This window comes from Ascaphus truei, chromosome 4, assembly GCF_040206685.1.
Source record: "Ascaphus truei isolate aAscTru1 chromosome 4, aAscTru1.hap1, whole genome shotgun sequence".
Classification (NCBI taxonomy): Eukaryota; Metazoa; Chordata; class Amphibia; order Anura; family Ascaphidae; genus Ascaphus; species Ascaphus truei.
In genome coordinates, this window is record NC_134486.1 from 297,380,550 (window position 1) to 297,396,364 (window position 15,815).

Genomic DNA, 15,815 nt, shown 5'->3' on the forward strand with positions numbered 1-15,815 from the left:
AAAGTCATTAGGCAACATGAAAGGTTGAGGATGATGGATGAAACAGCTATGTTAACAATATAATATATGTAACCTTGAAAACAACCATGCTAATATTGTCTTTGATTATTGATGGATCTGTGTGTCATTGAAGTATGATTAGTTGCTATTCTACAGCAAAATGTCCTATAATATAATAATGATAACAATGTAATCTTAGTAATTTCTTGAAAAAATAGATTACCTGCTCCCTTCTGTATTCTCAATTTGATCTCTGTTATTCTGATCTTGCCGAGTTAACCAAAAGCAGGCCAATAAGACAATTTCTTTAGAAACAGGGATAAACAAATGTCCTTTCTATATGCAGTTTTTCTAACCCTTCATTTAATAAAAGTGTCTCATCCTCTCACCCTACCCCTTGATCCTATCACCTCACATCTTCTCCACTCCCTCTTTGCCACACTAAGTCCCACCGTAACACACCTCTCTAACCTTTCTCTAACGCCTAGCAGATTCCCATCTTCAGGGACAAATTACCCATAAGGCCCAGTAGGCATGTGCCTAGGGGCCCCCAAGGTTAGGGGGCCCCAGCTAGGCCCTCTAACCTTGGGGGCCCCAATAAAGTGTGGGGGAGAGAGCAGGAGATCAGAGCTTGCTGCGCTGTGAGACATCAGAGCTGCAGGCTGCTCTCACTCTAGGTGGGCCTTGACTGCAAACAGGGAATACCTCCTCCCTTTGCCTGATTCCCTACATGGCTCAGCAGCTCCCACACAGACGGGATCCCGGCGCAGCGCGTGCGTGTGTGTAGGGCAGAGGAATTGTGTATGTGTAGGGGGGAGTAATTGTATGTGTGTATATGTGGGGAGGAATTGTATGTGTGTGTGTATGAGAGGAGGAATTGTGTGTGTGTCTGTGTGTGTGTGTTTGTATATATGGTGGGAGGACTTGTGTGTGTTTGTGGGGGAGAAATTGTATGTGTGTGTGTGTATAGAGGGAAGTGTGTGTATATATATATTTGTGTGTGTGTGCGTATATCTATATAGGGGGAAGGAAGTGTGTGTGTGTGTGTGTGTGTGTGTGTGTGTGTGTGTGTGTGTGTGTGTGTGTGTGTGTGTGTGTGTGTGTGTGTGTGTGTGTGTGTGTGTGTGTGTGTGTGTGTGTGTGTGTGTGTGTGTGTGTGTGTGTGGAGTGGGGTGGTGTTAGGGTGGGGGAGAGAGGAAGTTAGAGTTAGAAATGGAGTGAGACAGTGGGGGAGAGGAGGACAGTAAGGGTGGGGCGGACTGTGATGGGGTGAGAGCAAGGTGTGTGAGAGGGGGGTGCTTGCAAGGCCGCTCACATGGGGACCCCAGTGGAAACAGAATAATTTTTTTGTTTTTTGTTTAAGGGGCCCTTACAAAATATTTACAGGGGAGTCCAAAAAATGTAGTGACGCCACTGGTGCTGTGAAACAGCACAAGGCAGCAGAGCAGGTGCGAGCAGGAATACAGGTCACAGCCCTTCCTCTCTCACTCTTAACCCCTTCATTCACCCTCCCTGTGGAAATTACCCCTCCCTGCCTGCCACTGTTCTCCTCCTTTTATTAACCCTTTTACTACCAAAAAGGCAGCAGGGCATTGCAGGGAAATGTTATGCAAATCCTTCCAGTAACAAAAGGGTTAATCCTTTAATTCACAAACACTTTCCATGTCTGCGCTTCACCTATTCTCACCTTTACTGCTTCCATCCCTGTCTTCCACCCACCCCTCCTCCCAGCACTCACCCTTATATATTCCCTCCATTTAAAAACACATTTAATTTATAACAGGTTAAAAATACATCAAATATTTTATTTATATATATATATATATATTTTTTTTATATATATATATATATATTTTTTAACATTTTTAAAATTAAATGTGTTTTTAAATGGAGGAAGTATCTTGGGTGAGAGTGATCAGATGATGGATGGGTGGATGAGGAGGATGTTAGGTTTATGGGAGCAGTGTAGGTGAGTGATGGGATGAGGGTGATGGGAGCAGTGTAGGTGAGAAATGTTCTGACGGCGATGTTAGGGTGATAGGAGCATTGTGGATGAGGGGGATGTTAGGGTGCTAGAAGCAGTGTAGGTGAGAGATGGTCTGACAGCGATGTTAGGGTGATAGGAGCATTGTGGATGAGGGGGATGTTAGGGTGATAGGAGCAATGTAGGTGAGAGTGATGGGATGAGGGCGACGTTAAGGAGATGGGAGCAGTGGAGGTGAGTGTTGGGATGAGGAGGATGTTAGGGTGATTGGAGCAGTGTAGGTGAGTGATGGGATGAGGGGGATGTTAGGGTGATTGGAGCAGTGTAGGTGAGTGATGGGATGAGGGGGATGTTAGGGTGATTGGAGCAGTGTAGGTGAGTGATGGGATGAGGGGGGTGTTAGGGAGATGGGAGCAGTGTAGGTGAGTGTTAGGATGTTAGGGGGATGGGAGCAGTGTAGGTGAGTGATGGGATGAGGGAGATGTGAGCAGTGTAGGTGAGTGATGGATGAGGGGGATGTTAGGGTGATTGGAGCAGTGTGGATGAGGGAGATGTTAGGGTGATAGAAGCAGTGTAGGTGAGTGATGGGATGAGGGGGATGTTAGGGTGATTGGAGCAGTGTAGGTGAGTGATGGGATGAGGGGGATGTTAGGGTGATTGGAGCAGTGTAGGTGAGTGATGGGATGAGGGGGGTGTTAGGGAGATGGGAGCAGTGTAGGTGAGTGTTAGGATGTTAGGGGGATGGGAGCAGTGTAGGTGAGTGATGGGATGAGGGAGATGTGAGCAGTGTAGGTGAGTGATGGATGAGGGGGATGTTAGGGTGATAGAAGCAGTGTAAGTGAGTGATGGATGAGGGGGATGTTAGGGTGATAGAAGCAGTGTAGGTGAGTGATGGGATGAGGGAGATGGGAGCAGTGTAGGTGAGTGTTAGGATGTTAGGGGGATGGGAGCAGTGTAGGTGAGTGATGGGATGAGGGGGATGTTAGGGTGATTGGAGCAGTGTAGGTGAGTGATGGGATGAGGGGGATGTTAGGGTGATTGGAGCAGTGTAGGTGAGTGATGGGATGAGGGGGGTGTTAGGGAGCTGGGAGCAGTGTAGGTGAGTGTTAGGATGTTAGGGGGATTGGAGCAGTGTAGGTGAGTGATTGGATGAGGGAGATGTGAGCAGTGTAGGTGAGTGATGGATGAGGGGGATGTTAGGGTGATAGAAGCAGTGTATGTGAGTGATGGATGAGGGGGATGTTAGGGTGATAGAAGCAGTGTAGGTGAGTGATGGGATGAGGGAGATGGGAGCAGTGTAGATGAGTGTTAGGATGTTAGGGGGTGGGAGCTGTGTAGGTGAGTGATGGGATGAGGGGGATGTTAAAGAGATGTCAGGAGATGTTAGGGAGAGTGTAGGTGAGTAATGGGATAAGGAGGATGATAGGGGGATGGGAGCAGTGTAGGTGAGTGATGGGATGAGAGGGATGTTAGGGAGATGGTGAGAGTAATGGAAGGAGGGGGATGTTAGGGAGATGGGAGCAGTGTAGGTGAGTGATGGGATTAAGGGGATGTTAGGAGATGGGAGCAGTGTAGGTGAGTAATGGGATAAGGAGGATGATAGGGGGATGGGAGCAGTGTAGGTGAGTGATGGGATGAGGGGGATGTTAGGGAGATGGTGAGAGTAATGGAATGAGGGGGATGTTAGGGAGATGGGAGCAATGTAGGTGAGTGATGGGATTAAGGGGATGTTAGGGTGATAGGAGCAGTGTGGATGAGGGGGGTGTTAGTGGGATGGTAGCAGTGTAGGTGAATGATGGGATGAGGGTGATATTTGGGTGATGGGAGCAGTGTAGGTGAGTGATGGGATGTGCGGTGGATAGATGACGGGGATGTTAGTGTGATGAGAACAGTGTAGGTGAGCGATGGGATCAGGAGTGGATAGATGATGGTGATGTTAATATGATGGGAACAGTGTAGGTGAGAAAAGGTGAAGCGTAGACATGGAAAGTGGTTGGGAATGAAGGGCCCTTAGTTCTAGTAAATTTAAAGAAAATGTATTTCTTTTGAAAACTTTATTTAGATTTACTTGTACATTTTGGGACTTTAAAAAAAAACTATGAGAAAGGGCCCCCAAACTCTTGGTGCTTAGTGACCCCCAAGGGTCTTAATTCACCACTGCCCATCTTCCAACCCTCTCATAATCCAGCCTCTGTCTCTAACTACAATATCTCCTTTCTCCCCTTTACCTCCAAGCTACTCGAGTGGCTTGTATACAGCCACATGATTCATTTTCTCTCCTCCAACTCCCTGCTCGACTCTCTGTAACCTGGCCTCTTCCCTCAACACTTCAATGAGACCACACAAACAAAAGTGGCCAATTACCTACTCACAATGGTCTACAGGTAATTTCTCCTTGCGTATTCTCCTGGATCCCTCTGCTGCTCTTGATATGTTTGATCACCCCAATCTGCTGCACATTCTCCACTTTACTGGCCCTTTGGCATCAGATGCTCCCGGTTTATGTCCTACCTATTAAACCGCTTATTCAGTGTTTCCTTGTCCACCGTCTCCTCCTCTGTACTTTCACTTTCTGTAGTCCACTAGACTCTGTGCTCTACCTCTTCCTTTGTTGAACTAATACACTAATTTGGCTTTCTATATCAGCTCTCTCTCTACTTCGAACTTCTCTCCTTCTGTCTATTGTCTTGTGTCACCAAATATCCCTTCTCTATCCCCTCCTTGATGTCCCACCGCTATCTCAAGCTTAACATTGCAAAACAGAACTCCTCATCTTTCCCTTCTTAACTGTCACCCAAATACACTCTCACTGTTAAAAATGCCACCGTCTTGTCAACACCCCAAGCCCACCACCCTCTCCTTCATTTCTCACATTCAGTTCTGCCACCTCCACATACAAAATATTGCTAGAATATGCCCTGTGAGAATACTTTGAGAATATGCCATGTGAGAATATTTTGAGAATATGCCCTATGAGAATATTTTGAGAATATGCCCTTATGTGAGAATATGCTCTTTTCTCACTCATGATGCAACCAAAATTGTAAATCATTCACTCTCCATGTCCTGCCTCTCCTACTCTAACCTCCTCCTGAAGGCATTGCTCTCATCTGACTGCTCCCACTCCAATCCATCCAAAATGCTGCTGCCCAACTCTACCTAATTCACTGCTCCACTATGCAAATCCCTGCACTGACTTCCTTTAGAATTACATTTAAAATCCTAGCTCTTACATACAAAGCCCTCAGCAATGCTGCCCCCTTTACATCTGTCTTCATCTCAAAATACTCCCCTAAGCGTCCAAAGAGTTCTGCCTATAACCTACACATCTCCTCCTCTCTCATAACCCCTCACTCTTGACTACAAGAATACTCCCATTACAGTCCCCTGACATCCACACCCCAAAATCAATCCTGATGTATACTCAGTCTCACAATGACCAGCCACTGACATCTTCTGTTTCAATTGTGCCCCTGTAATTAGGTTTGAATCCAGGGTATAAAAACAGAATGCCACACATGATATTATTAAGATGATTTGCAATTATTCTTTTTTAAACATATTATATCGCACATGTGATATAATATGATATGGTTCAAATGATTAATTAATATAGTTTGATAGATTCAGTCACTTTAGGATAGGATTTGGAGTTATAATGGGATTGCAGCTGTGTCAGGTTGTCTGGGCAAGGGGGTCCCTGTGGATGACATTTGAGTGACTATCGACAACTGTGGTTGGGGCTGATGCAATCATGGGAGTAAATGGCATATTATATTGACAGGATTTCTGAGATCTTTCCAGAAGACATGCCATATTTGGTAATAAACTTGTATGAAGGGTGGGTCATTACTTATCAGATATGAGCTGTAGGACATTATCTGGTAATAAAATTAGTGGTAGCAAGGGCTGACTGAGGGATATTATCTGGAAAAATACTAATACAGTAGATGTAGCTGGTAGTGGAAGAGAGAGGGATTACACCCAGAAGGATATGAGGGGGATTACATTGACAAGGGGGAGAGATGGGTTAACACCAGGAGAAAGAAGGAATCGGGTTTAACATCATGATACCAAGATCAAACAGAATAATTCCACTCAGGACCAGAATGATATGCAACCATATTTGAAGATATCATAAATTATTTGAAAGTCACAGCCATTTTGTACTATTTTTGTATGTGAGTATTTATCTTCAAAATAAACGTTTCTTTTTATGTGCTAAAACCAGAATGTTGAGTACTGTTATGCTGGAGTCATCTATAGACAGAGACAAAGGATATTTTCCAGACCCTTATTCCTTCTACATTGTAAACTCTCACAAGCAGGGCCCTCGGTACCTATTGTATCAGCTTGTGTTCATTTGTTCTTATTTTGCTCTGTGTATGCAACTACTTTTTCTCCATGGTACTGCACTGCAGAATATGTTGGTGCTTTAAAAGTAATTGATGACAATAGCAGTAATAATAATAATAATGATGATGATATAAGGGGCTATGTGACACGGAGCTTCTAATTAGAACACCTAGTACTTCAGACCACTATCTGACATGTCATAGTATCTAAGCCTTCCAACAAATGAAAAAGTCATGTTCTGTGTGTATGGATTTTTGGATACAATGTTTAAAACTATGTAACATCATTAATTGAAAGGAATAAGAATAGTAAAAAATAAGCTTTTATTTTGCAGTGAAAGCACATACATGTTGATTCCATGTATTACATGCATATAGTACCTGTATGTGGTCTGTGGTTTTGTTGAGTAAAACTGGAAGCTTTGTCTTCCGGTCACCGAGTAGTGCTTCTGGTTTTCATTCTCAGAAGAAAGTTTCAGATTATAACCTACAATAGGTCCATTTGGGAAAGGTGGAGGAAGCCAGCTAATGTCTATTGTATCAGTACTAGAGCTCTCAAGAGTTTGAATGAGAGGTGCTACTGCAGGAACTGTAAAAGATAATTCAACAAAGATAGTGAGACTTTGAGCTTTAAACTATTATAGAGTCTCATTAACTTAAACATGTACTGTTATTTTACGAAATACTAAAGAAAAGGTTCATTTTAAATATAGAACTGATCAAATAAATTGAATTTTTCAGATACTGCTGCGGCACAGTTTATTCGAGCATTTGCCCGTTCTGTGCCGCAGCAGTAGCCTGGCGCGCGCCCGAGTGTGACGGGCGCACGCCGAAGCAGCGGAAGAGCGCCCTCCGATCGGGGCGCTCTCCCTACCGCTGCCGGGTCCGCCGGGTCCCCCGGAACCCCCTGCCGCTGTCCCGCGATCGCGGGACACCAGGGCTCCCTCGGGGAGCCCCTGGACACGCGTGCAGCGGGCGCACGCTCCCGATGACGCGTGACCGCGCGGCCACTAGCATGCCGGGAGATTTCCCGGCTTGCGGTACCGACCACACTTCAATAAAGTGTGTCGGTAGTGTAGATGTTATTCTTCAAAACATTTAACTTCTATTCAGTGTATCTAAGTGTAGCCCCTGTAAGAAATAGTGGACTAAATATCTTTCTCCTACTGGAGTAAGTCCTGTTAAGGGCAGGCGCCAGTAGTAATCATGTGTTTTCCCCCTTCAAGCCCTGACCTGAGTGATAGAGGTAGGCTCCTGACTCTGTGGCAGGCCTGAGACAGAGGGGAGGTCCTGCTGACATCATAAGGGGCAGGGCTGTACTCTATTTTTAGTAGGCTGTTCCTATGAGTGACAGTCTGTCTGTCCTGGGAGCTGAGAGAGAAAGGAGGACGGCTGTTATGTCCTGTGAGAGGAGGATGTGGTGAGGAGTTCTACCCTAGGAGTATGATCCAGGAGACAGGAGGAGACCCTCAGCCAGACTGAGTAGAGCGCATAGCACTATATTGTGTGGACCAATGCCCCTCACCCTGCTGAGGGGTGAGGGGGGAGAGATCTGGCCTCATCCATAGGGCCTACCTTGGGTAGAGGCAGGAGTATTGCAGCCCCAACCAGGCCATCCTGCAGGGGTACATTCCTGGAGGAAAGGAGAGGAGAGGAACAAGCCTGTACACCTGTGGAGTGCCTCGTGCATATGAACTGCTGTGTACTGCTGCTGTTGTGTGCTGCCATTGCTAAGCTGTAAGGACAATAAAGAGCTGCTGCTATTTTACATAAAGACCGTGTGTGTGTGAGAGCTGGATCATTCGCCCTGGGACCAGGGTTTTCTCTGTAAGGGTCCTATCCCACATCCCTGGGACTTATGGAGATGGAGGCGCTGCACCGTTGCTAAAGAAGATGAAGGCAAATACCCCAGAAGCCTGGTCCTGTTGTCCCCAATACCAACGCGGGAGACTCAGGCCCTCCTGTTACAAGCAGGTACGCACCACCCAGATACACGTAGCCAGCCTCACTACACCTTAGAGGGACAATCTGTGTCCGGGGGGGAGGGGGGGGACATGGGCTACATAAGTATTACTCATCCACTATAAAAATATATATATATTGTTCCACATATGGTATATACTGTACATACTGTATGTGTGTGTGCTTGCGTGCATGTGTTAAGCTTATCTGAGAATCAAAGGTATGGCATTGTTTGAATGTATGTATGTATGTATGTATGTCTTTATTTGTATAGCGCCATAAAATGTACATAGCGCTTCACAGTAGTAATACATGTCATATAAATAACAAATATAAATAACACATCATGGGAATAAGTGCTTCAGACATACTGTAAAAGTAACATTAAGGAAGGAGTCCCTGCTCCGAGGAGCTTACAATCTAATTGGTAGGTAGGGAGAACGTACAGAGACAGTAGGAGGGAATACTAGTAAGTGCGTCTGCAGGAGGCCAAGCTTTGTGTCATGTGTCCATGATTATCCAGTGCTACTCATATGTAATTTCTTAGTACTGTTAAACATAAAAGCAGAGAGATTGTATCCAATCATTGAATTGCTTAACCCAGAGCTTTCTTGCACCTCGCACACATCTTAAAAATTCTGATGGTTTTTAATGTATTCTCTGCTGTACACTTCTTTGTAGCCTCAAAGTCCAGTTGTGTGTTTTACTTGTACTAATAAGCCTACTGTACATTATCTGGTTGCTGTGGTGAAAAACCCTGTCTATGTGGCACGTCTTAAATGTACTTTATGGTATGGTAATTGGAAAAGCTGCTTATCAGATATCCGCACTCTACCAAATGATAAGCAAACATCCTGTGCTTGCAGAGACAACATGACTTTATAGATTGCATCAATCATGTGTGTCTCAGGGTGAAAGTACATTATATGTCCATGTAGTGTTTGTCTATTGGCAACCCTGTAAAGGTGGTTAAAGTCCCACCTAGGGGCAGATTCATTAAGTGCCTGTAAGAATTAGCACACCCGATCCAGTGTTAACTCCCAATGACTTGCATGCGCTAACCTTTACAGCGTCCCAGGAGGCACTGCATTATGAACTAGTAATATATTAATATTAACAATGATGTCATTATTATGTTATCAGATAGAATATAGAAATACAGAAACTGACAGCAGTTAAGAATCACTTGGCCGACCAGACTCACCCCTTACTTATCTGTTTGAGTCGATTTGATATTTTATTAGCTTTTATTCATTATTTCCTGTTATTTTTCCACTTGTTGAAGCTGAATTAATAAAGTAGTGACACTATGCTTGCATGTAGGAGAGCGCGGTCTTTTCAAATATGTACATTTATGTTGTAAGAATAGACCGGAAAAGTCCTATTTTTATTATTTTTTAAACAAAGATGGCCTTTTCTGTGGATTGAAATGTAGGTTTCTAAATAAACAAAGTAGTGATACTCTTTATACTTTGGTACTCAAGCGGCTCAAGCCTTGTTTGTCCCAAGCCTTGTATATTAGACCTCACGCCCCTTTGCGGGCAGCATGGATTGTACACCCTCCTATGATTTACATTGCCTTCCCCCTCCAGTTTCAGCTCAAGATACCTTGTGCTAGAATCCGTCATGAGAATTTTCTTCTAACGTAATGTGACTTCATGCCACTATCGCCTTTAAAATCGCAGGTAAGTAAAAGAATGGCCAGTGTTCTGTGGGAGAATCCAGGACGCCCAACACAGCATGATTTCCATATGAAACTAAGCGCAGTACGAGAAATGGCTGCCCTCCGCCTTCTGTATAATACCCCAAACACATCAAACAAACCAAAAATTGTCTCAAAATCCTTTTATAAAACAAAACTAATGAGTACTACAGATTATGGGCAAATTAGTAATGTCATTCTTCTTTAACTATTTTTATGGCCATGACTTTCACTACTTCTGTAAATCTCATTATATTTTCGATGATACTTAATCATAGAGAAACGGCACTGCAGCGAAGAAATACTACATTATTTTATTAGCGATAACAAAAAATCAACATTTCAGTCCCAACATTGACCTTTTTAAAGGTTGATTTTTTTTTAGTGTTCGAATCACTAATACAATGATGTAGTATTTCTTCACCAAAGACCGCTGGAGTGCCGTTTCTTTATGATTACGTATCTATAATTCACCGTATCTACATTTGGACTGATGTGCACCCATGGCAGGAACAACAAATTATTGTGAGCGCTCCTTTCCTTTCTATTGACAATTAAATGTTTTGCACCACTTGAAACCAATACATACAGCATCAACAAAATATTTAAATTGTAGTGAAAATTACTAGATGATACAGAGGAACCACTTGCTATTTTGACATGATAAACATACAGGGAATTTTTTTTAAATTATAATAACTGCTAAAGTAATTCAGTTGCAGTGTCTGTCATACAGATATGTCTCTGCATGAAATAAATATAGTCCAGAGTTCTAATAGCTATGTTGGTCTTTTAGCTTCTGATACCTTTTCATGGAACTACAATGAGAGTTTTACATAGTTCCAATTATAATGTACAGAATTCTTTTAAACATCACATGTCTCTTCTGTACATATAAATCAGGGAATTTAAGAATTTGAGACTGTTCACTATCATTTTGATCTATGAAGGATCCTCTAGGATATTTCAACAATTGTGTGCGTGTGTGTGCGTGCGTGCGTGCGTGTGTGTGGGTGTGATTGGTAGCAGTAGGTGGAACATATATTCAATATTAGACACGTTTAGTAATCCAATATATTTGTTTTTATTAGATGTGAGAAGAGCTGTGTAGGCACAAATGATGTATTCATTCTTACCTCCAAATGCATGTGTCCGATAAACAGGGCTGGATGGAGAATAAAACTGTACCTGGCATATAATCCAGATCACTCTGAACAAATACTCAGTGTAGGGTTGCAGATAAGTCACAGTATAAACTGGTTCTGTCACTGTCTGCATTAAGGTAAAATGGAGTGATCATGGTTAATAAACACACTGAAACATGTATTGTTTGTTACAGATTTTCAACAAGTCATGTTAACATTTAATAATTGACTAAGTAGTAGATTAATCTTAAAGATGCAGTTTATCCTAGGATATAATTACACTAATGACGACAATATGTTTAATAGGTTATATTTACTTTAGATAAATACCTTAAAAAATAAGTATTTTAAAATGTTTCAACGTTTTTTTCTGAAAATGTTTCATAACATTGTACACCAATGTTTGTGGTGGATTTTACTACCTTTTTATCTGCCTTATCTCTCCTATATACCGTTGTCTTACTTAATTGGTAATCTGACAGAACAGAAACTTGCATAAAGATAACTGTCCTTTACCCTCCATTGTTTCATTTATTTACAGACATTTAAATACTTACTTTTAAAGGTATCACTTATTTTTTACCTCATAAGCATATCACTGCGATTAGTTCGAACCGCTTCTATATGGGATTGCACGTCACTGCATGTAATTATTATTTGTGTGCTTTTCCATGCACTGCACCTCCAACGTCCCTAAAATATTCTTGTCTTGAACCATAAATCAAAGGTGTCAAACCTAATACTGTATGCAGTTTATATTATATGTTGTTGTTTTTTAAGTACAGTCATATATACATTGAAAAACAAACCAATGTCATAAACCCCATTGGGTAATACACTAGAATTATGACATTTTGAAAAAATACTGAACCAGTAAAGTAAACACCCACTGGATTGCAATGTAACTTTCTAGTACAAATATAATAGACGGTAGGGAAATATCTTATCGAGGACCATGGTAGAAGTTAATTATGTATAGTGTAAGGTTTGACAGTTTCCCAGAAATGTCCTACCTGTGTATATTTCCAGTCCCCAGATATGTTCACATATTTCCACTGTATAATATATGTTGCTCCAGAGATATTAGCTGCCTTCCAGCCTAAAGTGACATTATAAGCCCCAATAGAGGATGCATATGGTGATGTAGTCTCAAGGCAACAGTCTGAAACAAGAAGGAAATAATAAACTCAGCACATCATTTGACCTTGGTTTTTGAAACTATTGCAGAGGAGAGAAACAGTTAACCATTGAAGGCCCAGATCCACAAAGGTCCATTATTGACTTAATGAGGCTTTAACCTGAGTTAACATCTCGTTAAGTGAAACGTATATAAGTGTTATGTCCTGTTTTGGGCTTGAAAGGACATTGCGTTAAGTATAATGGCAGTTACTGGTAGTAACATGAAAAAGAGGTGTTCCCTCTAACAGCGCATATCCACAGAGCTATGTTATAGTTAACGCAGGGATTTTAACGAGATGTCAGGTCATCGCTAATGGTGTCGTTACTCCCATCCAAAGCCTCAAATATGGGTTTTGAGAGCGAGGAGCACACTGAGATAACCAGGATATATGCTAATTTCATTCATTTTAATATACTATGCATATCCAAATAAGCATATTTCAGGTGTGTTCCTTTTTGTGCACAGATGTCTGTTCCACATATTATTTAAATGCGTGTTTAGCGAGGTATAAAGGTAACTTGGACTTTACAAATTTAGAAATCTCCCAAAATCAAAATGGCAGACAACGTAAAGTTCTATGTATTACTATCTAAAAGAGGCAACTCCAATATATACATTATATATACACACACAAACAATTAAAGATCTCCTAAAATATCCACCATTCAATTGTAACGGGTATTCCTCCACCCCCAATCGCAGATAGAGTGAATGTGAGGGGAACCTATATGTTACCAGGTGTGGTGCGAATACCTGCAGGTTCACAGGAGACCTGAGCCTCCGCTGATGGGAACCTGTGGTGCTTCTCTGGAATGTTCTCTCGTCGGTCAGCGCCTCCACCTATGTAGGATTCTATAGGAATGTAGAATGGCCCTAGCATAGGAACCCACCCAGAAACCACATACCACCAGGGTTATGGCTATAAGGTTTACTGGACGAGCAACACAACACACAGTATCATACTACAGAGTATCAACAGCTCTATACATAACATAACATAATACATATCAGCATACACAACAATATATATAGGCCACCTTCTGCCTTAAGCTGGTGGCTATACCTTGCCCCTACTACTGGGCTGTAACCTTCTTAGCCCCTAACTGGGCTATACCCTTACACCCCCTTCCCAACCCCGTGTCCAGAGAGTCCAAGCCCACCCAAGTGTGTGAACAGACCTGTCACATGTGAGGAGCAAGTTAAAGTTGGTGCACGTGTGGAAGGGTATAAATACCTGCCCAGTTGCCCCGGCACCTGGGTGTCTTCACAAAGGGTCTAACGGATCCACTTGGTCCAGCGCTGACCTGTACCTCCGTGTGGGATAGGGTCCAGCCGGACATCCCACCGTAAGGACAGTCTCTGGATCAGCAACACAGCATACAGGAACATTCAGCAACACTATCACTGGGTCCCTGCACTACACAACTGCAGCAGGTCTCTCTCTGTCTCTGCACTAAGGAACATGCAGCAGGGCCATTCCCTAAGTCCCTGCCTAGTACACAGCTAAAAGGGCACAGGGTCCTTACCTAAGGGCCTGTCCCTATGAACATCCACCCTCACTAGTGGGGAGTCAGGGCCTCAACTCTAGCCCGCGGTACTTCTGGCAGCTCGCAGCTCTCTGCCCCCCTTCCTTCTCCCACTGTCTCCTCAGTCTGACTGCCTCATGTGCTTCCCTGTCTGCTTCCTCAATCAGCACACAACAATGTATCCACATGCAGCATGAGAATCTGTAAACCTTAGTGGCTATCTGGCTGCATGTGATCTGGGTGAAAGGGCAGTCCCCAGAAGCTGCAGGGAGTTGTAGTCCTTTATGGCCCTCTTTAACATTGGGGCCGCGTGCGTGCTGTGTAATGACCGCCGCTGCTACTAACTGCGCATGTGCGAATTGGGGGATGTCCCAGACTATGGAGCGCCTCTGTAAGGACCCGCGCTGCGGGGACTCCCGCTACCAGCGCCTCCCTACCTCTTTGCCCCGCTGCCTCTGTTCCCCGGCGGCATTCCCCGGTTCTCGGCGTCTCCCCCGCGCCTGCTCCCGCACTTACGGGCGCGCGCGGACCCAGGCTTCCCTTTTCTGGCTCCAGGAGCCTGACCCCGCCTCCTCCAGTGCGGCGCGCGCATCGGCGCGCTTTCCTGCCCCTGCTCCACCAGGTCCGCCCCCAGGCTCTTCTCCCCTATCAGGGCTTCCCTTGGGCCGCACCTCCGCTCCTCCCTTTCCCCTGATAGGTCCCAGCCCACTATTTAGTCTTCCCTCACCATTACCACATTGCTCTGCATAGCTTCTGTACCTTGGTGCTGTCTGCTCCTGCTTGGCTCTCATGTGCTGCAGTCCCTGTTCCTGTCCCTGGATTCTCTGCTGACCTCCCTGGATTTTGACCTTTGGCTTTGGACTTCGACCACGCTGCTCTCTGGACCCCCTTGGATTTGGCTTTGGACTCTATACCTTGCAGTCTTCTATATCCCTTGGACTCGGCTTACAGACCCCTACTACGCTGCTCTCTTTACTTACATGCAGGTTCACAGGAGGCCTGAGCCTCCGCTGATGGAAACCTGGGGTGCTTCTCTGGAATGTTCTCTCGTCGGTCAGCGCCGCCACCTATGTAGAATTCTATAGGAACGTAGAATGGCCCTAGCATAGGAACCCACCCAGAAACCACATACCACCAGGGTTATGGCTAAAAGGTTTACTGGACGAGCAACACAACACACAGTATCATACTACAGAGTATCAATAGCTCTATACATAACATAACATAATACACATCAGCATACACAACAATATAAATAGGCCACCTTCTGCCTTTAGCTGGTGGCTATACCTTGCCCCTACTACTGGGCTGTAACCTTCTTAGCCCCTAACTGGGCTATACCCTTACACCCCCTTCCCAACCCTGTGTCCAGAGTCCAAGCCCACCCAAGTGTATGAACAGGCCTGTCACATGTGAGGAGCAAGGTAAAGTTGGTGCACATGTGGAAGGGTGTAAATACCTGCCCAGGTGCCCCGGCACATGGGTGTCTTCACAAAGGTCTTCAGCAGGTCTCTCTCTGTCTCTGCACTAAGGAACATGCAGCAGGGCCTTTCCCTAAGTCCCTGCCTAGTACACAGCTGAAAGGGCACAGGGTCCTTACCTAGTGGCCTGTCCCTATGAACATACACCCTCACTAGTGGGGAGTCAGGGCCTCAACTCTAGCCCGGAGTACTTCTGGCCTAGGGCAGAAGCTCGCAGCTCTCTGCCCCCCTTCTTTCCCCCACTGTCTCCTCAGTCTGACTGCCTCATGGGCTTCCCTGTCTGCTTCCTCACTCAGCACACAACAATGTATCCACATGCAGCATGATAATCTGTAAACCTTAGTGGCTATCTGGCTGCATGTGATCTGGGTGAAAGGGCAGTCCCCAGAGGCTGCTGGGAGTTGTAGTCCTTTATGGCCCTCTTTAACATTGGGGCCGCGTACGTGCTGTGTAATGGCCGCCGCCGCTGTTAACTGCACA

At 44.4% G+C, this 15,815-nt stretch overlaps 1 protein-coding gene across 3 annotated transcripts in view; it reads right to left on the minus strand.

Moving 5' to 3' along the window:
- The window catches only part of ROS1 (ROS proto-oncogene 1, receptor tyrosine kinase), a 184,461-nt gene that overhangs the window by 146,594 nt on the left and 22,052 nt on the right, over positions 1-15,815 (minus strand). For all 3 annotated transcript variants that reach the window (XM_075597730.1, XM_075597729.1, XM_075597731.1), the window contains exons 4-6: positions 12,162-12,310; positions 11,140-11,275; positions 6,721-6,928 (exon numbers count right to left, since the gene is read on the minus strand). In XM_075597730.1, coding sequence (XP_075453845.1) covers positions 6,721-6,928; positions 11,140-11,275; positions 12,162-12,310 — 493 coding nt within the window. The remainder of the gene's footprint in view (positions 1-6,720; positions 6,929-11,139; positions 11,276-12,161; positions 12,311-15,815) is intronic.